Source organism: Lagenorhynchus albirostris, chromosome 12 (genome assembly GCF_949774975.1).
Source record: "Lagenorhynchus albirostris chromosome 12, mLagAlb1.1, whole genome shotgun sequence".
NCBI lineage: Eukaryota > Metazoa > Chordata > Mammalia > Artiodactyla > Delphinidae > Lagenorhynchus > Lagenorhynchus albirostris.
Window position 1 is genome coordinate 76,519,025 of NC_083106.1, and position 23,791 is coordinate 76,542,815.

General features: G+C 42.4%; 1 protein-coding gene across 2 annotated transcripts in view; it reads left to right on the plus strand.

The window, feature by feature from the left end:
• IMPG1 (interphotoreceptor matrix proteoglycan 1) overlaps positions 1–23,791 on the plus strand; it is a 94,100-nt gene that overhangs the window by 55,167 nt on the left and 15,142 nt on the right. For both annotated transcript variants that reach the window (XM_060168041.1, XM_060168042.1), the window contains 2 exons: positions 11,170–11,698; positions 14,581–14,800. In XM_060168041.1, coding sequence (XP_060024024.1) covers positions 11,170–11,698; positions 14,581–14,800 — 749 coding nt within the window. The remainder of the gene's footprint in view (positions 1–11,169; positions 11,699–14,580; positions 14,801–23,791) is intronic.

Below are 23,791 nucleotides of genomic sequence, written 5' to 3' on the forward strand. Positions count from 1 at the left end.
CATGTAATGTGTTGTGGGTCTTCCACAGGCCCAAATGCACACTATATGTAATATTAATCTTTATCATTCTCTCAGGCACATTATTATTAGTAGAGAGAAAAATATATTGATTATTTCACTTTGCAAGTCAAAGCTGGAAAAACACAACCTTTTCCATAATCTTGGAATAAATGATTCAGAAACCATTCAGAATTGAACTATAACCATGCTATTAAAAGCTACAATATCACTGCACGTCAAATCCATGTCACTTTACTTCATTTGTCCCAAATACTCATTTCTTCAGTGAAGGCAAATTTTATTGTCACCAACAAACCAGGGATAGATGTTCTCTTTTTCCAAGTCGTACAATTTTCTCCTAGAGGGCTGATTCTAAACTGAAAGCTATTAGAAATTATGTTACAATGAAGAGAGGAAGTAATCAGGTGTGACTCAGAGCTCTGTAGTTTTTATATTATATGAGGCAGGGTTTAAGTCTAATAAGATATCACAGATTAGGCATTTTTGTTTAATGGGGGAAAAGTATAATACACTAAACTGGAAAGAAATGTGCCTTGTTTGATGATTTGTTAAAATACACTGACATCCACAGCTCATTCTGATAATGACCTCTGGTCAGGGGACCCTCATCTTTGTAGCCTCTCTTAATTACTCACTTTAATCACTTAAGAAGACAAAATTAGATATTTCAAAGACATCAAGTAGTGAGTGCAGAGTGTAAAAATCAGGTGAAAACTTATGGCTTAAAGTAACTGAAGATTTTTAAAAAATATCCCTTGTACAGTACCTAGAACATAACAGGTGCCAGATAAATATTAGTTTCCTCCCATCTCATCCTCAATCCTGCCTCTCAAGGTTCTTTTTGTTTTTAATTTATTTTGTTGAAGTATTGGTAATTTACAACCTTGTGTTAATTTCTGCTATACAGCAAAGTGATTCAGTTATACATATCTATATATTGTTTTTCATATTCTTTTCCATTATGGTTTATAACAGGATATTGAATATAGTTCCCTGTGCTATACACTAGGACCTGTTGTTTATCCGTTCCATATATAATAGTTTGCATCTACTAGTCCCAAACTCCCAATCCATCCCTCTTCCTGCCTCTCAAGAGTCTAAGACTAGATTTTGAGGCCATAACCCCATAGAAACATCTAACTAAAATATATTGTAAGAAACTACAATGAAGTCCTCCACTCCACGGTGTAGGAATTAAGTTTCTTAACAATTTCAGTTTTAATCCAAATGTTATTTTAATGTTAACAGTAACAAAGATTTGGAGTAAAATATTTTTACTTCTGTGGTGGCTCTCTGCTTAAGACTTACTTAATAAGTAGATACATGCGAAATTTCATATTTACCTCAGTTTACCAAGGAGCTATTTTTTTATCTGAAGTTTGCAAAAATCTAAAATAACATCTATAAGAAAAAATTTTTAACTGTATATGTCTATAAATGTATTTTATGTAATGTGTATTTCTATATTTCATGGTGCACAAAAATATAATATTGGAGATTTCCAAAAAATTGTGTATAATTATGTTAGACTAAACAATAGACTTTTAAAAATAGTAATTACTGTTACTTTTAAATCATACATGCTCATTATTTAAAATGCTAAAGGAGGAAGAAAATTACCAAAAAGGGAAAATAAAATAATATTAAAACTGTGCTACTCAGAAATAACTAAGTATTTAATCTATTTTTCCAGCTATCTCTCAATACATTTTAATAGACAGGCTACATAGAAAGGCTTTTACAAACATGGAATTTTTCTGGAATGCCACTCAAATAAAATGTACTGCACTTAATATTACTTGACTTCAACATAAGAAAATGAAACAAATAAAACTCAAGAAATTGCTGAATTTCAGATAAATATTTCCTTAATTTATTTTTTTAACATCTTTACTGGAGTATAATTGCTTTACAATGTTGTGTTAATTTCTGCCCTATAACAAAGTGAATCAGCTATACATATGCATATGTCCCCATATCCCCTCCCTCTGCGTCTCCCTCCCTCCCACCCTCCCTATCCCACCCCTCTAGGTGGTCACAAAGCACCGAGCTGATCTCCCTGTGTTATGCAGCTGCTTCCCACTAGCTATCTGTTTTACATTTGGTAGTGTATATATGTCCATGCCACTCTCTCACTTCGTCCCAGCTTACCCTTCCCCCTCCCTATGTCCTCAAGTCCGTTCTCTACATCTGTGTCTTTATTCCTATCCTGCCCCCAGGTTCATCAGAACCATTTTTTTTAGATTCCATATATATGTGTCAGCATGTGGCATTTGTTTTTCTCTTTCTGACTTACTTCACTCTGTATGAAAGGCTCTAGGTCCATCCGCCTCACTACAAATAACTCAATTTCATTTCTTTTTATGGCTGAGTAATATTCCATTGTATATATGTGCCACGTCTTCTTTTTCCATTCCTCTGTTGATGGACATTTAGGTTGCTTCCATATCCTGGCTACTGTAAATAGTGTTGAAAGGAACATTGTGGTATATGTCTCTTCTTAATTATGGTTTTCTCAGGGTAAATGCCCAGTTGTGGGATTGCTGGGTCATATGGTTGTTCTATTTTTAGTTTTTTAAGGAACTTCCATACTGTTCTCCATAGTGGCTGTATCAATTTACATTCCAACGAACAGTGCAAAAGGGTTCCCTTTTCTCCACACCCTCTCCAGCATTTATTGTTTGTAGATTTTTTGATGATGGCCATTCTGACCGGTGTGAGGTGATACCTCATTGTAGTTTTGATTTGCATTTCTCAATGATTAGTGATGTTGAGCATCCTTTCACGTGTTTGTTGGCAAGCTGTATATCTTCTTGGGAGGAATGCCTATTTAGTTCTTCTGCCCATTTTTGCATTTGGTTGTTTTTCTGATATTGAGCTGCTTGTATATTTTGGAGATTAATCCTATGTGGTTTCATTTGCAAATATTTTCTCTCATTCTGAAGGTTGTCTTTTCATCTTGCTTATGGTTTTCTTTGCTGTGCAAAAGATTTTAAGTTTCATTAGGTCCCATTTGTTTATTTTTGGTTTTATTTCCATTTCTCTAAGAGGTGGGTCAAAAAGGATCTTGCTGTGATTTATGTTATAGAGTGTTCTGCCTATGTTTTCCTCTCAGAGTTTTATACTATCTGGCCTTATATTTAGGTCTTTAATCCATTTGGAGTTTATTTTTGTGTATGGCATTAGGAAGTGTTCTAATTTCATTCTTTTACATGTAGCTGTCCAGTTTTCCCAACACCACTTATTGAAGAGGCTGTCTTTTCTCCATTGTTTATTCTTGCCTCCTTTGTCATACATTAGGTGACCATAAGTGTGTGGGTTTATCTCTGGGCTTTCTATCTTGTTCCATTGATCTATCTTTCTGTTTTTGTGCCAGTACCATACTGTCTTGGTTACTGTAGCTTTGTAGTATAGTCTGAAGTCAGGGAGCCTGATTCCTCCAGCTCCATTTTTCCTTCTCAAGATTGCTTGGGCTATTAGGAGTCTTTTGTGTGTCCATACAAATTGTAAAATATTTTGTTCTACTTCTGTGAAAAATGCCATTGGTAGTTTGATAGGGATTGCAGTGAATCTGTAGATTGCTTTGGGTAGTACAGTCATTTTCACAATGTTGAGTCTTCCAATCCAAGAACATGGTATGTCTCTCCATCTGTTTGTATCATCTTTAATTTCTTCCATCAGTGTCTTATAGTTTTCTGCATACAGGTCTTTTTCTCCTTAGGTAGGTTTATTCCTAGGTATTTTATTCTTTTTGTTGCAGTGGAAGTGTTTCCTTAATTTCTCTTTCAGATTTTTTGTTGTTCATGTATAGGAATGCAAGAGATTTCTGTGCATTAATTTTGTATCCTGCTACTTTACCAAATTCATTGATTAGCTCTAGTAGTTTTCTGGTAGCATCTTTAGGATTCTCTATGTATAGTATCATGTCATCTGCAAACAGGGACAACTTTACTTCTTCTTTCCCGATTTGGATTCCTTTTATTTCTTTTTCTTCTGTGATTGCCATAGCTAAAATTTCCAAAACTATGTTGCATAATAGTGGTGAGGGTGGACAACATTGTCTTTATCCTGATCTTAGAGGAAATGGTTTCCGTTTTTCACCATTGAGAATGATGTTGGCTGTGGGTTTGTCATATATGGCCTTTATTAAGTTGAGGTAGGTTCCCTCTATGCCCACTTTCTGGAGAGTGTTTATCATAAATTGGTGTTGAATTTTGTCAAAAGCTTTCTCTGCATCTTTTGAGATGATCATATGGTTTTTCTCCTTCAATTTGTTAGTAAGGTTTATCACATTGATTGATTTGCGTATATTGAAGAATCCTTGTGTTCCTGGAATGAACCTGCAGCTCACACCCATCTCTGGAGCTCGCTTAGGTGGTGCTCTGCCTTCTGTGGGCACACGGAGCAGGAATCCCCTCTTCTCGCACACCATAAAACAATGGTCTCTTGCCTCTCTGACAGGTCCAGACTTTTTCCCAGACTCCCTCCCAGCTAGCTAGCTAGCCAGTGGCACACTAGCTGTCTTCACACAGCCAACCCCAGTCCTCTCCCTGGGGTCTGACCTCTGAGGCCCGAGCCTCAGCTCCCAGCCCCCACTCGCCCCAGCAGGTGAGCAGACAAGCCTCTCAGGCTGGTAAGTGCTGGTCAGCACCGATCCTCTGTGCGGGAATCTCTCTGCTTTGCCCTCCGCACCCCTGTTGCTGTGCTCTCCTCTGTGGCTCCAAAGCTTCCCTCCTGCACAGCCCCCATCCCTGCCAGTGAAGGGTATTCCTAGTGTGTGGAAACTTTTCGTCCTTCACAGCTCCTTCCCAGAGGTGCAGGTCCCATCCCTATTCTTTTGTCTCCGTTTTTTCTTTTTTCTTTTGCCCTACCCAGGTATGTGGGGATTTTCTTGCCTTTTGGGAAGTCTGAGGTCTTCTGCCAGCATTCAGTAGGTGTTCTGTATGAGCTGTTCCACATGTAGATCTATTTTTGATGTATTTGTGGGGAGGAAGGTGATCTTCAAGTCTTACTCCTCCGCCATCTTGAGGGTCTCCCTCTTCCTTACTTTATGAGATACTCATTCTTAAAAGATCCCTAAAGGCTAAGAATAAGATTACCTAAAATAGTAATTTGGAGTCATTTCATTTACACTGTATGTACCAACATTAGGGAGCATTTTTGATGTACTGTCATAAAAGGTAAGACTATCAGAACACCCGTAGTCCAGCCATCTTCACTCCCCCACGTCCCAAGTTTTGATAATTAGATGAGTATATTACATGGTCAAGGTTTATAAATTTAAAATTGATTCTGCGGTCACAACTCCCATGGCTTCCTGGACAGATTTCCATATTTAAATGGATTTAAGACTCAATCTCAAACCTTCTATCATAGCTTCTGTATTCCTGAGTTCTCTGTTTTGATGTATCTTTTAGTTGGCTGGACTGTATCATCAGATAATGGCTGGACTGTATCATCAGATCATTGCTTCAGGAAGGGTATCAAAGCTCCTGAGGGTTTGGCTACTAAAAGAAGAGCTACTTCTCTATTCACAGCACTTCTAATATCAAATGTGTAGGGAGTTTTCCTGTATCAACCAATTCTCGACTCTCCAGACATCAGCTGGGTGTCCTACAACTCAATTATGACACTAAACACCTGGAGTTGATGCAGAGCCCACAGATAAAGAGCTCAGATCCACAAGACTGCCCCCTACTGTAGATACCAAAGTCCCAGGCTGTCACTTGTACTTCTGATCAACCAGCTAAAAACTGGCTTCCCAACTTTTATGGCTGCCATCAGAGGGACTGATTCCCAAATCACCCAGCTCTGGCAGCCAATGGAGCTCAGCATTCACAGTCCCCCAGAACCACAGAAGACAAAAGAGGCAATTTTAAATGGGTACCAAGCACTTCCTGTGGCCTTCCCCTGGGGTTCAGCACAGAGGGAGCCGGCATACACACACAGCTCCCAATTTCTCCCTGGAACGGGTTTGATGGCATACTTTTCCAGCTGTTGCTCAAGGTTCAGAAATTTAGGAGCTCTGTGTCAGGAACTGGAGGCTGAGGCAAATATATATTTCTTATTGTATCCCAGCTACTTACTACCTGTAGCTTTCAAATGTGAAGGACAACTTGACTTTTGGAGTTTCTTCTTCTGCCATTTTCACTGATGCCCTTCTCTACTATTCTTAGAACTGCATTTGAATATTCAGTTGTCTCAAAATAAAACATTTAATACTTCTAAAGCCAAATCATTGAAGTATTCTGACAAATACAGCATTTTGCTATCTCACACTTCCCCACTGTGCAGTCCCACTTACCAAAAGTACTCCCTTTTAACTCAGCTATTTCTTCTGGCATTTATTCTTGCTATGTTCTTAAATAATATACATCTTTTGACTCATCTGTTTTATACATTATTTACTGACTTCCTATTATTGCAAATAAGGATTTAAGTTTCTTACAACACCCTTCCCTATCAATATGGTAATAACTATTATTGAATCAATATTCAATGTTTCCATTATGTATTTACAGATGAACTATTTGCTCTAAATATGTTTACTTTCTGTTTTCCTGGAATTAATGTTTTCTTTGATTTTTTTATTTGCTTAATGTTCTTTGTACTTATTGCCAATTCTTTTCAAATTTTGCATTGAAATTTCCAGTAGAATTTTCCACATCAGGTAACTTATCACTTCCAATTTTCAAAGACCTTCTCTTTCTCCTGGACTACTACTCTCTAGGGCTTTTGGACAGCTGTCACCTGGGATTTCCATTTTCTGTCATCCTTAAAATTTCCTTGGCCTTTCTCCTGAGTTGGATTCCCTGATCCCTAGATCTCAGGCCCCTCTGAGTTCACTCTCTTGTTTTATGGTGCACATCCATTAGTAGTTTTCTCAAGTTAAAAAAAAAAATTGGTACAATGGCAGAGGGCTTGGTGATACAAGCATCGCATGTACTTAGTTTCCTTTTACACCTCGAGTACCCATCTCTCTGAGATGGGGATTTCCCTTCACCTTCTTCCTGGAGATTTCCCTAACTTTTCTTCAGTACCCCATGTCTTCCTATTTCTTGGTTTACCCTATCATTTTAGGTAAACACATCCTAAGAAAGGGTGCCCAAGAGGAATTTTTTGAGACTCTATGTGTTTAAAAATATCTTTAGTCACCCTCACTCTCAACTGAGAGTATAGAACTTTATTCTGACCATGCTGCCCTCACAGCCAGCTGTTCCTGGAGCAATACAGACACCCTTCTTTCTCTGGCTTTCTCATTTGCATTTGCTGCATGGCTAAACTCTCTCACCTCCTTCAGGTCTTGCTCAAATATTGCATTCTCAATGACCACCATATAAAATTGCAAACCCAGCATTCCCACCTTCTTTCCTGCTTCATGTTACTTCATTAGCTCTTATCACCACCTGGTATAGAATATATTTCCCTTTGCTTATTTTGTTTATTTCTGTCTTCCTCCACTAGATAGTAACCTTCTTGGGGCCAGAAACTTTTATCTGTTTTGTTCACTGATGTACCCCTGCACCTGGAAGAGTGTCTGGCACATAGTAGGCCATCAATATCTATTTGCTGAATGAATGAATAGTAAACACATATGTTCTATTTCTATAATATGCCAAAAAGAAGATGACTTTTTGTTGTGATAAAGAAGAATGGATTTGTTTGATAGAGAATTAAGAACTTGCTGGTCACATCACTTGAAGATCTAGAGGAGACTGTGGAATCTTTGTTTTTAGGTTTTTAAACATAAACCAGGTGACCACCAGATGTTTATGATTAGTGGATGCATGTAGATGTGTGACTCTTTCCAGCAGCATGTAGAACGATCTTTCATCTGCACTTGCCTCACACGTCTCTGTGCCTTCCTCTGGCTACTAGTGGGGCTCCTGGCTGCCCCCACTGAGCCCATCCTCACCTGTTACCGGCTTATCTCACTTTGGGCTTCAGCTGGACCTGAGTTCAACCACTCTGGTTTGGAGCATTTCATCTGTGGCCTTTGTTTGCGGGAAGATCTCCTGCCCAGAAAGTGACCAAAATAGCCTTTTCCTTTACACCCAGCAGCTGGGCTTCTACCAGCGGCCCCCTGGGCACACATACATATAAACATACCTCATGCCCTCATGAGAACTCTACGCATGCTCTAACATGACAGCTAAAAAGTCAAGTTATCTGGAGTCTGTTTTGCATACCTCATGATGAAATAAATGGCCTTGGGTTTTCGTGTTTGCCTTCTCCATTGCAGTGTAAAAACTTAGGGTTAGGATGGCCTTTGTTGCTGGCATGTCTTTTGCATAAGAATCTGATGAATAATTATTTTAAATACATTTATAAGTGGTGGTAATGTCTGGATGATATTTTGTTTCAAAAGAATTGATTATAGCCTAGGTAGTTTCAATATCAAGCTGAGAGACTGTGAGGGGTCTGTTAAAATCACACTTAAATAGGGCTGCTACATTCAGCAAAGAAAAATACAAGATAACCAGTTAAATTTGAATTTCAGATAAACAACAAATAACGTTTTAGTATAAGTACGTTCCAGTGGGAATCCTGTATTTTATCTAACAATGTACATTTAAATAGCCAACGGTTCTATCAGTGAAATAACTTGGTTGGGTTTATTGTGAATGTGAATGATTAAGGTTAAGATGCCACAGGGACATCCCTGGTGGTCCAGTGGTAAAGAATCTGCCTTCCAATGCAGGGGACGCAGGTTCGATCCCTAATCGGGGAGCTAAGTGCCCCCCACATGCTGCAGGGCAACTAAGCCCACGCACCACAACTACTGAGCTCGTGAGCCTGAACAAGAGATCTCGTGTGCTGCAACTAAGACCCGACACAGCCAAAAAATAAAAAAAAAATTTTTAAAGGATGCCACAAAGGTTAAGAGCTAGAAATTCTTGTTTGCTGGTTGATGACATAATGCAACAGACTGTTTTAATCTGACTAAAATCTCTGTACTGAGAAAGGTATGAGTAATGAGATTCTGGCCTGGAGCAGAAAGAAGACACCTGTCATTGTGCTTCTTCCCTGACCCTGACCATCTGGAAGAGCGCTGAGGAGCTCAGATTCAAATGCATTTCCCCCCAGCACAAAGTCAAATCAAACCACTGATAGTACTTGAAGCCTTCAACTTATTTATCCCAGATCTTTCCAAGGATGTCTTAGTCAGCTTGGGCTGCTATAACAGAACATCATAGACTGGGTGGCTTAAATGACAGAAATTTCTTCCTCACAGTTCTGGAGGCTGGGAAGTCCAAGGTCAAATTGCTGGATGATTCAATTCCTGGTGAGGGGCTTTTTCTGGTTAGCACACAGATGCCTTCTTTCTGTATCCTCACATGGCAGAGAGAGAGAGAGATCATCTCTCTTATGTCTCTTTTTATTTATAAAGGCACTAATCCCATTCATGAGGGCTCCACCCTCCTGACCTAATTACCTCCCAAAGACCCTACCTCCAAATACTGTCACATTGGAGATGAGGATTTCAACATATAAATTTTGGAAGAATGCAAACATTCAGTCCATGGCAATAGAGATTTGAATAAAACTACGAGTGTATATCTAGAAAGATCTTGGATGTTACAAAACATCATTTCTGATAGTTGAGTGAATTATGGGTAGACACACTTAGGCATCCTCCCCAGGTGGAAGAAAAGGGTGTGCTTCTCTGAAATCTGGTTAAATTCTCCACAGACAGGTTTTATTTTAAGAAACTAATAAAAGTAATATGATTCTACCTTTCAGAGCTGTTTATTACTTGGATTTTCAGTTTGGGTGATTGCACTCTAGTAAATTAGCTGACTGAGAGTCCAAAGATTATATCTGCATCCAGACAGTCCATTCATCATGCTTAGCATTTGGACTTTAACACAGCTTTCCCCCATATTTGCCAAAATGCCACCGAAGTGTTCACAGAAAGCTTCCTGTTTTGATCTACCTAATGCCTTAAATATTATCTATCAGTGGCTCTAGGTTTAGGTTTATTGGAATATTTTAATAACCCACCAATATCTTTATCTGAAAGCATCATATAACCACTTTCTTAGTTCATAAATACTTATTGATTTTAATTTTGCACCAAAAAGGGAATGGACTTCAGTAGTTCAATATGTACTTACTCAAGAAAGCAATGCAAAGTGGTGGTATCATCAAGGTATAATCATGTAGGAATGAAAAAAACCTTTAAATATTACCCAATATTTAGTTGTATGGCCAATACAAAGTTCAAATTATATGTGTAACCCACATCTTCACGGTCTCCACATCATTTTGCAAATAGGCAAGTTATTCAGTCAGATTATCCAATTTTGGAAAAGCATAATTTAAATTTTAATTGATGAAACTACCAAAATGTGATAAGCTGAGATCCCCCCAAAAATCCAATTACATAAAATTCAGGTTTGCATGATTGGAAGGTGAATAAAACTCCAGGCCAAAAGAGCACAGCTAATTGTCTGGGAGGTCCAGATGGGGATGTGGGATCCAAGTCTACCCCAAAGCCATCTGTGGTGTGCCACCACCTGCTGACCTAGTCCTTTTTGACCACCTGGTCCCTAGATGTGCTGTGTCTCACTGGGCAGTAAGTAATTCCTGTAATTCTAGGCAATTGGTGTTCTTTTAGTCTCGCATATCCAGAAGTATTGGGCCTGAATAAAATGGTTATAGAGACCCACCCTATGTCTCCCTAGGTGTGGACACAGGCCTGCCTGCCCTTTCTGTACCAATTTGTCTTTTTTGTTTTTTGGCCGTGCCATGTGGCTTGCGGGATCTTAGTTCCCTGACCAGGGACTGAACCCGTGCCCTCATCGGTGAAAGCACGGGGTCCTAACCGCTGGACCACCAGGGAATTACCACCAATTTGCTTTTTAAAATATGATACTATGTATGGTAATTATTTCACTACATAAGTAAGTTAAAACATGCTGTACATCTTAACTTTATGCAGTGAGGTATGTCAATTATATCTCAATAAAACTGGAATAAAATCGAAGAAATTTAAAAATAAATAAAATAAAATATGACATTAAGATAGTCAAATGCTATTTTTCCAAAAGTAATTTTAACTTTGGATTTTCTTTTTTGCTTTCTGTTCTTTGCGGGGATGCTTGGACATAATGAATTGGTCTCAGGAGTTTCCTCCATGGACAGTTCTTGGTCTCCACCTGCTGTGGCCTCCACCTCCCTATCAGAAACTCGACCTTTTTTTACTTCATCAAGCATCTTTTCTCAGACTGATAAAAGTGCCACAGACATAATTTCCCTTGATCAGACAGTACTAATCCCACGGCTAACCATCCCCACCGATGATTATTCTGCCATCAGCCAATTGGCTCAGGAAATTTCACATTCACCTGCATCTTCAGAAGACAGCAGGTTGAGTATCAGCAGTCAAGATACAGTCGGAGACTTAGACGGAACGGATCTCACCAGCACTCACGCATCCTCTGAGGTACTGGGATTCAGTGGGTATGTTTCCACCCTGGATCATTTCTTGGAGAACATCACTCCTGGCCCAGCTTTGCAGTACATCACCACCAGCGCCATGACCGTCGCCGCCAGGGGCCGAGAGCTGGTGGTGTTCTTCAGTCTGCGTGTGGCCAACGTGCCCTTCTCCACTGACCTGTTCAACAAGAGCTCACTGGAGTACCAAGCTCTGGAGCAGCGATTCACACAACTGGTGAGTGGACACCACATACAGCTATCTGTGTGTCTCCTTTCTTTTTTTTTTTTTTGCTATTATTTTATAATATAATCCCTAGCTGTCTTGAGCAATGCAAGGTGGAAGAGACAAGCCTCTGAGATAGCTGTTGCCAACGGCATTCAGCTAGAGCATTGAGATGGATTCAGATCCAATGGGCCACTGCCGCCCAGAATCCTGGGAACAAACTTATTTTTAAGACCTTTTCATTATAGTTCCTCCCGATTTAGTTTTCCCAGGAATAATACATAACCACTCACGGACTGAACTTGGAATTTATAAACAATATGAGCGTACTTTCCCTAAGTTATAATACCACATGCTGTTTTCCAGCCGTCTGAATAAAGGGTTCAAGGCTAGAAAAGTCCAGCACAAGTGAGGCCAAGAGTTCAAGTGTAAGAATTCTTTTTTTTTTTAGTTCCCCTTCAATTCTCATAAAACTAAAAAAAAAAAAACTGACTAAATGGCTTAGCATCCCAAGCCCTAACAAAGAAAGTGAGAAGACAATCATGGTGGCATATAACCCTGATTTATGAAACACCCCCCAAACTCACATGTACTAGAAATACATGCACAGTGAAAACTGCTGAACTATGAACCTCTACACAGTCACGGCTAATGAAATTCAAGTACACAATGCATAGCACAAAGATTACAGAATTTCTGAAGAGGAAAAATATTTTAAGCTTCATAAATATAGGAAATAAATATATTTCCTCTAAATAAGAGGAAAAATATTTGTAAGCTTCATATAAGTTAAGTCATTAGCAAATTAAAACCACATAAACACCAATGCTTCAGGTGAACTTTAAAGTAAGACTTTGTGCTATTCCCCCCTCCCCCAAATGAGGTGAGTAGATATTGGGACAATCTCAAGGAACAGAGTCCCAGGGCACTGAACCCAGGTGTATTAACTAGGGTACATGCTGGGCTGCCATAATGAAAAGATCAAGAATACAGTAACTTAAATAGAGTACAAGTGTATTTCTCTTCCACTGGGTGGGTGCGACAGCTCTGCTCTATGACGTCATCCAGGGACTCACAATCCCTTCATCTTATAACTCTGCCAAGACCAAGGGTGTTTCCTCACTCATGCAGCCTAAGCTGGGTCGCCGGTACATCCCTGTTTCCACTGTGAGAAGGGGAAAGAGAGGAAGCCCAGGGCAAGCAATTTCCTAAGCAAGTGATGCCAAAATTGCCCACATCTCTTACACTCATATTCCATTGGTGGGAACTGGTCACGTGACCACAGCTTGCTGCAAGGGAGGCTGGGAAATGTGGTCTCTAGCTGGGCAGCCTCTTTCCCGTGAAGAAGAGGAGAATGATTTGGGAGATGGGAGCAGCTAGTTGTCTGCACACTAGCTGAGTACAGGGAATTCCCACCAGGGGCCAAAGCAATGTTAAGACATAGAGAATGAGCCTAGTCAAAGCAGGTGGGAGAAAACAGGAGAGAGCGGTTCCACACTTTGTATAAAATTTCATTTTATTTTCACAATGACCTTGTGCGGGGGGGGCAGTTACTGGAAGGGGTACCAACATGTGGGTCTGGGTCAGTGTCAAAATTCTGGTGGGGTGGGGACAGGGGCAAAGGAAAAGCAGGTCTGGGCCAAGCCTGGGAGATTGTAGTTTGCATCTGTGCCCTCTCTGGGTTCGTGGGTGTTGGTTCATGAAGGAGAGGGCTCACTTTCAAGGCCGGAAACAAAGCAGACATCGCTGAGTTTCAGACATTTCTGAAAAGTGATCTCAAGGATGGTCGTGGGGACCTCCCTGGTGGTCCAGTGGTTAAGACTCCACACTTCCACTTCAGGGGGCACAGGTTCCCTGGTCGGGGAACTAAGATCCCACATGCCATGCAGCACAGCCAAAAAAAAAAAGGATGGCTGTGGCTTACAAGAGACAGGTGTGGGAACGTGAAGCACAATCCTCTGGGGTATCATTTTGAGATTATTAAATTATAATTTGGAAAAGGTCCTTAGGGAACAACTTTTCTTCTCCCTCACAATTCAGGTGAGAGCACTGAGGTACTACAGTAGTTAATGGCTTGATGAGGTCACACCACTGGCTAGCAACAGTCACAGGACTGACACCTAGTCTTCTGACAGCCAAGTTCTCTGCTCTTTCCACTTCACCACACTTGTGTTGATATGAAGCATCCTGCACAGACAGACGAGCTGATGTTTCAGCTGTTGTTTATTTCAATACGTCATTTCAAATTGGTTGCTTCCAAATGGATGTCCTATTGACCAGGCATAGGTCAGTCTGCTCCTGGGCTCAGTTTGGAACACGTTTTTATTTACTTGGATTTTTTTTTTAAATAACTGAACCTGGCATCCCTTCTTGGCTGATAGCATTGACCTGGATTTTTTTTTCAATCCTCTGTTCTCACAATTCATCATGAAGAAAATCACTGCCCATTCATCTCAGTACCCAGGAAAGTGGAAATACGGGACATAATCACTGCAAATAGATCATTAAATAGTGGTGTTCTGGTCTCATGTTCAATCCAAAACAAACATAAAAAAAGAACTGAGGGCTTCCCTGGTGGCGCAGTGGTTGAGAGTCTGCCTGCCGATGCAGGGGACACGGGTTCGTGCCCCGGTCCGGGAGGATCCCACATGCCGCGGAGCTGCTGGGCCCGTGAGCCATGGCCGCTGAGCCTGCGCGTCCAGAGCCTGTGCTCCGCAGCGGGAAAGGCCACAACAGTGAGAGGCCCGCGTACCGCAAAAAAAAAAAAAAAAAATCAGTGTCAAAAAAGGAACTGAAATTTATGCCTCAGATAATGAAATATGAGTACAAATGGAATGAGCAGCATCTGAGCACTTAGAACACCGTTAAGAGTAAACCCTCTTTTATTTTTGCAGCTGGTTCCATATCTACGATCCAATCTCACGGGTTTTAAGCAACTTGAAATACTTAACTTCAGAAATGGGAGTGTGATCGTGAATAGCAAAATGAAGTTTGCTAATTCAGTGCCATATAACCTGACCAAGGCTGTGCGAGGGGTCTTGGAGGATTTTCGTTCTGCGGCCGCACAGCAGCTCGATCTGGAAATAGATAGCTACTCTCTCGATGTGGAACCAGGTAAAAGAATCCAACCCAGAAAAGTGTGGGGGTGTTTTGGTTTTGTTTGCTTAAGCGTGCAGTTCAACGTTGAGGCCACAAGAATCAGTTTAAAACTGCACTTGACAGAATAACTTTTCAGAAGCTATGAATCAACGTGGTAGAAAGGTAGGGTCCTAAGACATGCAGGTTAAAGTTTTCCTACATCAAAAGAGCAAGTATACCTCTTGCTTCACAATCTGGGCTCTATAGTTTCCCCACAGAACAAAACTTTTGCTGTGCTTAAGAGATTTTTTTTTAACATAACCCACACCCAAGCTAATTTATATCTTGCCGGAAGTCAAAAGCACTTTCTCAGTGAACTGCAACCACCTAAGAAACCTTCCAGTCCTCTTCGTAGCACAGTTCGGGATGAAACTGAGACAGTTTCACGAGGAAAGAAAAATAATCATTAGACCGAAACTCAAACTTGGAAGAAAGCCACTTCACCATCACCCAAGAGGAAAATCCTGTCCCTTCCCATTTGTATACCCTAGATCAGCTTCCACGTGTGCAGGTTAAAACAAAGCAGTTAGATGTGAAAAAAAAACTTAAAGATCCAGGGGCTGAGCCCGAAGCTAGAAAGCAAACATTTGTTCTGATGATAAAGCATAGTGTATGTACCAATATAACCAGCTATGCCCAAACTGGGAACTGTTTCCACCATTAGCTTCAAAATTCTGTTTTCTAACCAATTGAAGAAAATTTTTTAATTCTCTGCATGGCAAGGGGGCAAGGCTCCAAATCTACTGGAAAAGCGACCTTGGAGTCATGTTCAGAACAAACTTCCTAATTGGCTGTGAATTAGTGAGGTGGATAGGTAACATCTCCCTGGCTTCCTGGGGACTAACAATGAAGGCTTAGGGAAAGGCCTCGGGCAAAATGCAAACAAAAAGGCTCAGTTGGGAGAGGCTTCTCTTTGATGGAGCAGAGCCTTGAGCAACTTTAAGAAAATTGCCTCCTACCTCAGTAAACAGGATTATTAAAAAGACAGACAGCCTGAAGGCACTGAGCCTGGGAGTGCTTACTTTTGAACACAAGCAGCTAAGCAAGCCCTCCAGGACCCCTAAGAAATCAAAGACCTCCTAAATGCTAGTAAGATACCGCCTCTTCCCCTGAAAACTACCAGGGGGTCCCTGCCAGTTAAGATCAGAAGACCAATTCTTTTCAGTCAATTGAAAACAGGAACATATATAGGGAGAACTTAGCATAAGAGGGACAAGGGCCCGGCCCCCTCCCGTTTTTCCTCCCCAGGGAGCTGACAGGCTACTTAGAGACCCATCCAACAATAGGAGGCAAGTTGAGGCAGGGGAAAACTGGGCGCCTCTTAGATAGAGGGCAGGAAGCTGGTAATGTATTTGCCAGGGATGTGTAAGGGACCCTGGGGACGCTGGAAGGAAGCGCAGCAGAAAACCATGACCTTGGAGGGCTATGGTCCTGAACATGAATCCTGTGTTCTAACGATGCCAAAAACTCTGCCTCTGTGCACCAGTGTGGAATTGAATCTCAGAGACAGGGCTGTGGGTGAAGTAGAAAAGAATAGTTTTATTGCTTTGCCAGGCAAAGGGGGACGCAGCAGGCTCGTGCCTCTCAAAACTGTGTGGCCCAACCTGGTGGTGGGGTGGATTTGGTGAGGAGTTTTATAGCAATGGTTCAAGGGCAGGGTTGCTGATAAGGATGGGGTGTGTACAGGGCCTGCATTCCTTTAATCTGGCCTCAGGTGGTCTCTTGATGAGTTTCTCCAGGTTATCAACTGTGATCTTCCCCAGAAGGAAGAATGCTAACATCTTCCATTGGTTGGGGGTTTCAGTTCTGCAGAAGAGCTGAGAGATATTGTTATGTGTATCCCTTGAGGCGGAACCAGGACCCTGCCCCAAGGCTGCACTATTGTTTCTTGACTATTCCTCCCTTATCTCACCATCCCCTCCCTTCCCTGATTAGCATCTGTTTGAACCTGCCCTTTGGAACTCAGGGAAGGTCATGGAGGCTGGAGTGTATTCCCTACAAACAAGAGAGAGGGGCACAGAAAGGCTTCCGTGCCCAGGAGCCCTACAGGGTCCTGTTCAGTTTCACTAACAGCAGGACTCCATCTCCACAACTGGAAAATGGAGGTAGTAAGAGCTGTGAGGATTAACCAACACTTAGCATAACATTCAACACACTGTAGTTGACTAATAAAAGTTAGTGGTTGATATTGTAACATCGTCATTAGCAACTTGACTAATAATCTGTGATCTGAGGAGGGTACCAGTGGGAACAATGACAGTATCACGACAAGGTATTTGTGTGGAGGTTCAACTGAAATTATTTCACTAATTTCTCACAACCAGTTTGGCTATGTAGCTTTTCCTCTAAGAAGCCAATAGCAATAGAAATGAGATGGTGCTAACGTGGGTTCCAGTCCCTACTGGAGCCAAATTTACACTGATTAATGGTAGAGCAAGAGGGGGGGGCCAGAGAGCGCTGGGCCACCTGGGACATTACCTTACTCTACTTATTTCTTGATACTTGGAGAATTCAGAAAAATCTGAATTTTTAATACGTTGGAACTCATAGAATTATTGAATGACTGGATGGATAGATGGATGAGGTCTGCCAAGAATGGCTGTCGTGAGCCAGCCAGGACGTGAGTAATGCCTAAACGAAAGGGTTGGAGGACAGCAGAATTAGAAAGCCAAATATGGATTTTATAAAAGTTAAAAATAAATAGCAAAGAACTTTATGGATTCCTCTATATAAATCAAAAGGATAAATCTAATATCCAAAAGGGCTCCTAGTTATAGTGAGAAGCCACTGTGCCATCTTCCAACGGACAGGGAGCTGGAGAAGGTGGGAGGAGGCAGGGCTTCCTCCCTCGCAGCTGGTTTAGTTGTTTCACAAAAGGCAAAGGGAAGATTCACCCACGTAGCCAGCAAGCGGCTGATGATGGATTGAGCCTTACCATCTTCTACACGGGTAACCCAAGAGTCAGCATTCATCCACCACGGTGATAACCAGGGAACATATGAAAGTCCCCGCCCAAAGGAACTTGCCCTGTGGCCAAGGGTGGTCACCTTACGATGATGCTGGGATCAAAGCTATGCCTTTTCCCTTCAAAGACCTTCTAATGAGCACTTTCTGATATGCTACTCTTAGTTGCAAATTTCTGTGAATTTGGGAATCACCAGGGAGGGATCCCATAAAGAAGAAAGCACTGAGTTTTCCTTTAAATCCCATGTCACTGAAGCCTGAGGCCTGAATAGTACAGAGAAAATATGGGGATAGGGATGAATGTAGAGAATTCTGGTCTCCCTGGCTGATCTCAGGCAGTGAGGAGGCCTGTGGTTGTTGGTGGTATGAGGGCTGGGCTGCTGCTGTCGCCATGAAGACAGCCAGCGTCGTTAAAGAAACAATGACTCAGTGACATTTGTTAAAGATGCCAAGGGAGACTTTATTCCGGGGGCCCATCTTGATGGATGTAGGGACCACGGCAATGGAGTCTCACAGTGGAGGAGAGAGATTGGACTCAGCTCTGGGCACAGCACACGCAAGTGGGAATCTATAGCCAAGGAGCAGAATGGGTCAGTGGGTGGAATATTACTAAGAAGGAACATCAGGGGTGAGAGGGGATTCTGGCTAAAATGACCTAAAAGGATTCTTGCAGAAGGCAGGCCAGGTGATCAGACACCACCTGGGAGAGAGCAGAGGATGAGGAACCTGAGGATCAGATATATGGAGGATGGGAGATTCTGACCAAACCTACTAAACAGCTTTCGTGCTAAAATTGGACAGTGAAGAGACAAACACAGCCCAAGAGTTGAGGCCGAGTTGGAAATTTTAGGGGAGGCTGAGTTAGGGTCTGGTCAAGGAGAAAAGCTTTGTCAGCACCAGAGCCGGAGAGGCAGGACACCAGCCACAAAAGTTTTGGTGGCAGTGGCCCGAGCTACCTTTGGAGGGTGGTGGCTGCCGAAGAGAGGGAAGTAGCCACCCAAGACAGAGGGGTACTTGGGGACCCACCCAGACACAGACTCACAAATGCTCCCACCTTCGTTCTCACACTATTCACAGCCCTTCCCTGTTCACAGCCTGCTACAACCATTGCTTCTGCACAGAGTTCATTAGTTTCTTACTTCTGTGAATCTGCACATCTTATAAAACTTCTTGAAACGTAAAATGCCGATCATTTAAAAAAAAAAAACCACCTGTATACTTAGTGTTTCTAGCCTCAGTTCTCCTGTACAATTTTAGTTTGGGGAAATATGTACAAAATTAGTATTTTGATTATAGAAGAAATGGGTGTCTGGATTTTAAAACAAATTAAGGGAAAATATGCATATGATATTCAGTAGTTTTCTTCTTATTCCTTTAATCTAGAAGATGACAGCTACTTTGCTTCTAGTTTTTCAGCATAACTGGCTGGTCCAGATTTTCTCCTCATGGTGGTGTATTTAAGTGTAAGCTGTCATGGTGATTGACAGGCAAGCTGATTAAAACATCCTCCTAGTACATGCAACCAGTGCACCCAACTGCTCACGCTGCCTCTCAGGTCCCTGGACCCCAAGGACTTCAGCTTCCTAGAGAACAAGAACTCAAATCCCAATACACGCGGCCTCTGGCTCTGTTGCTGGCATGGTCTTTTCTAGTGTCTAAGGCTCGGTGGAGGCTCAGCAGTGCCCATCCCCCAGCATGTAGTAAGAGAGGTCACAGGGTCAGGGCACCGACCATCAAAATCCCAGATAACCCCCGAAGGCCATTTTAGCCAATAGAAGAAGCCTCGCTGATTCGGGTTTGTTCATATTAAGTATTTGCTTGAACTTACTGGAGAAAACTCTCCTTGAAATAGGATCCGAAAGGGAAATACTGTACATCCGGAATAAATACCTAGCTTGTCTACGGGAGAGAAGCCCAAGAATCTTTCCTTGGAAAATGGGGAATGTGTCCTATCATTTCAACCTTTTCCCAACCAGGATGGCCAAATACAGCAACACTAAGTTACGGGGTGTCTTACCTCTTTGCACTTTTCTTACCACTTTCTTGGAAGAAACAGACTAAAACTAGGGCTACACAACACTGGAGGGTCTCCCGCCTCAGGTGCAATGTCCCCCAGCCCGGGAGCCGCCAGCCTGCCTCCTCCAAACCCCCAAATGTGAAAAGCATGAATGTCATACGAATAGATAGTGAGCATATGCCACAGTCTTATTTGACTCATTAATAAGGAAATTGTTAGATGACAAATCTGGTTTAAAGAGGATGTGGAAACAGGGATCTTATATAAACAGAGAACAAAAGCAAATGATGAAATCTAAATACAAAACAGAAAATACAATCATTGTATCTTATCCACTTTCTCTATGATAGCTTCTAACTTTATAGAGTTGTAAAAAGCCATAATCAATAGTAAATGGTAGGTCAAACCAAGTTACCTCCTTCTAGGAGTCAGCAAAGTGTTTCTTAAAAGGCCAGACAGTGAATATTTTAGGCCTTACGAGACAAAAGGCAAAATTGAGGATATTATGTTGGAGCGTATATAACCACTTGAAAATGTAAAAATCCAGCTGGCCGGCTGTAAAAATGCAGGCAGATAGCGGGGTCGGCCCACAATGATCCCTGTTTACCAGGCAACTTGTCATCCAGTTTTCTCCTTATTTCCAAATATTGGGGGATTTTTCTTAAACCATCAAAGGTTTCCCAGCCTCTTGCTCTCTCCAGCCCTTCTCTTTGCTGTTACAGAAAAGTCAGACAAGTAAATGACAATGCAAAAACGATGTGGGACTCTGTTCATTCATCCCTTCAGGAAGCACTTAGGGACCATCTGCCTAGAGCCAGGCGCTATTCTAGACCCCGGACCCAAAGGTGGATGGAGCCTATCTCTGCCCCAAGGAGCAAAAGGTCTAACAAGAGAGACAGAAGTATGTACAAAAAAAGTCAGAGACTCTCTAAACACTATAGTCGGGATATGAACAGAAATGTTAGGAAGCACAGAGCAAGGAGCAATTCACTCTCCCCAGGTGAGAGAATGTCACCGCAGCCTTCCTAGACAGACAGCCATAGGGGCTGGGCCTTGTAGAATGGTGGTGGGCCCAGGCGAGGGAAGGTAAGGAGGGGCTATTCCAGAAAGGGCAGGAGGAAAACGCAGACATTTCTGGGAGTGGCGGGGTACTTCTTCCACTGTGAGAGCAGCTTTGGGTACTAAGCAAGGAGTAAAGATGCTCAGAATGGAGGGAAGGGAATGCCAGGCTGAGGCAGTGTTACCCGAAAACTGGGTTCCCCTCTTGATGGGTGTCGAACCAAAAGACACAAGCAAGCCAAAGAGCCGGAGAAGGAGTCATCATTCTGGCAAGAAGCTCTAAAGAGATTTACATCTCAAAGGGGCAGAGGAAGAATTTACAAGTTTTCTAAACTGGCTGCTCTTGATGCCAAAAACTCAGCCTCTGTGCACCGGTGCCGAGTCAAAAGGGGGGTCACAGTGGGTTCATGCCCCTCAAAACTGTGTCCCAACCCGCGAGGATTTGGTGAGGAGTTTTATAGCAATAGTTCAAGGGCAGCGTTGCTGATAAGATTAGGGTGTGTTCAGGGCCTGCATTCCTTTAATCTGGTCTCATGTAGTCGCAGCCTCTCACTGTTGTGGCCTCGGGACGCACAGGCTCAGTGGCCATGGCTCACGGGCCCAGCCGCTCCGCGGCATGTGGGATCTTCCCAGACCGGTGCACGGACCCGCGTCCCCTGCATTGGCAGGCAGACGCTCAACCAGTGCGCCACCAGGGAAGCCTCCATGTAGTTTCTTGATAAGCTTCTCTTGTTCCTTTAATCTGGGCTCAGGTGGCCTTCTCTGGAATGAAGAATGCTAACACCTTCCATTTGCTGGGGGTTTTAGTTCTGTGAAGATCTCAAAGATATTGTCATGTGTATCCCTTGAGGGGGAACCAGGACCCTGCCCCAAGGCTGTGCTATTGTTTCTTGACAGCTCCTCCCCTGTCTCTGCATTCCCTCCCTTCCCTGATTAGAAACTGTTCGACTCTGCCCTTTGGAACTCAGGGAAGGTCATGGAGGCTAGAGTCTTACCTACAAGAAATGGGGGACACAGAAATATTTCCATGCCCAGGAGCCACAAGGGTCCCACTCAGTTTCACTCTAAGGAAAGGGAGGTTGAAGAAAGAAGCCAGTGTAAAGTTTAGTTGAGCTGAGGGGACTGTTAAAGCCCTCTTGGTCAGAAGATGTAGCATTTCTTTTCTTTGCCCCAGTTTTATTATATTTATAGGCAATGCCCGGACAGACCAATTATTTAGTTCCATTTGCAAAATTTGAAACAAAACCCAATCAAGTGCTTTTCTTTTCTTTTGGCCTAATGTCAGGGTGGAAGAGTGGTTTATGGTAGCAATGCCGGGAGGGAGGGTTATTATTCCTTTACTACTTTGGGACTAAAGAGAAGAAAGAAGATAGAATCTGAAAACCCTCATGAGATTTCCAGGTGAATTTCACCCCACATTCAGATCAGCATCGAGCCGTCTGGCTGTGTCCTTTAAAGGAGGGTCAGCACTTTGTCAGGCCAGATGGCATCTGCAGAGGCGCAGACAGGTAGGAGAAGCCACACACGCTGTTGGTACTGTGTGCGGTTTGCCTTTCACCTTTTGAAACTCCCTGAATAAATGCATCTCTGATATAAAAAGTATAAACCAACGTTAGAACGATCTGATTTATCAACCGAAAAACAATAAATCACGGCTTGCTCAGTATTCTACCGACACCCGCAGCAACTAGAGTTGTCTTTCATTTAAGCTGCTGTGAAAATTCTTCAGAAGCATGTAGAGCTTTTATGCCAGTTAGGTGTGCAGGTTGAAGATTTCAAACATGCAAAACTACATATAACTTATTCGGATTTATTCTCTCCTTGAATTCCTAAAAGTCCTCCTCAAAAACAGGCAGACTCAAGGCTGGTAAATGGTAAACATTGAAATTAACTACGGTCTGGCATCCTAGACGCTTCCAGCCAGAATGTGGAACAACAAACTTATTTTCTCTGCAAAGTGCATCACTTGTAAGATTCGCACTTAGTCACCAGCTCTGAGAAGATGGTAGATGTCACTCATCACAATAACGACAATAAAAATAACAGCTACTGTTGATTGACAGTTTTTTAATCTTAATAAGTAACTACACAAAGTTATTATTTTCCCCCTATTACACAGTTGGAGAAACTGTTTCCTAAAATTGTAAGTAACTTACCTTTTACTGGTCACAGAGTCACCAAGGGCTGGAGCTGGAATTCAAAGGCAGCTTTGTGTGTTTCCTTCAACTCTACCTACTGCCTCTTTATAAAAAGGAGTCTTATCAGCCCTCCTACTGGGTATACAGAGGCTGCTTAATCTACTCAGAAAAAGTGACAACACACTTCAGTCTAATGAATCCTAGATGAACTGTTAGGTTCTACATTTCACCAAGTGAAATTTCCTACAATATTTTGTCATATTCTAGAATGCCAAAAAAACCAAAAAATCGTTCTCTCAGAAACAAAAGTCCCAAACTTGCAAATGTTCCCTTTCCATGTACTGGTGATTGGCTCTGCTAGGAGTGCCCCTTCCGAGCCGGGGCAGCCACATGAATCCTCTCTCCAGGAGACTCTCCCCAGCTCCCCCATCCCATCTGGCCAGTCTCCTAGGGTTACACTGCTGCTGCCCCGTGCCCCCCGGGGTGCCACCACAGGGATTTTCTGTTAATGTCTGCTTCCGTTACCAGCTGGACTGCCACATACCTTTCACCCCTCTCCAGCGTTTCAACCTGTGCCCTCATCTCACACCCGAACCACCCGACGGAGCTTCCTTACGACACTCCCAGAGCCCTTCATCCAACCCCTTAATGCAAACACTCCACACAAGCCTGGGACTCAGCCCAGCTGCAGGGTCACTTCCCACAGCCCCTGCTGTCAGCCGTCCCCCTCCACATCCTGGGACACTCAGGCCCTAAGATCAGTGCACCCAGAACACCTCAGTTTAGCTG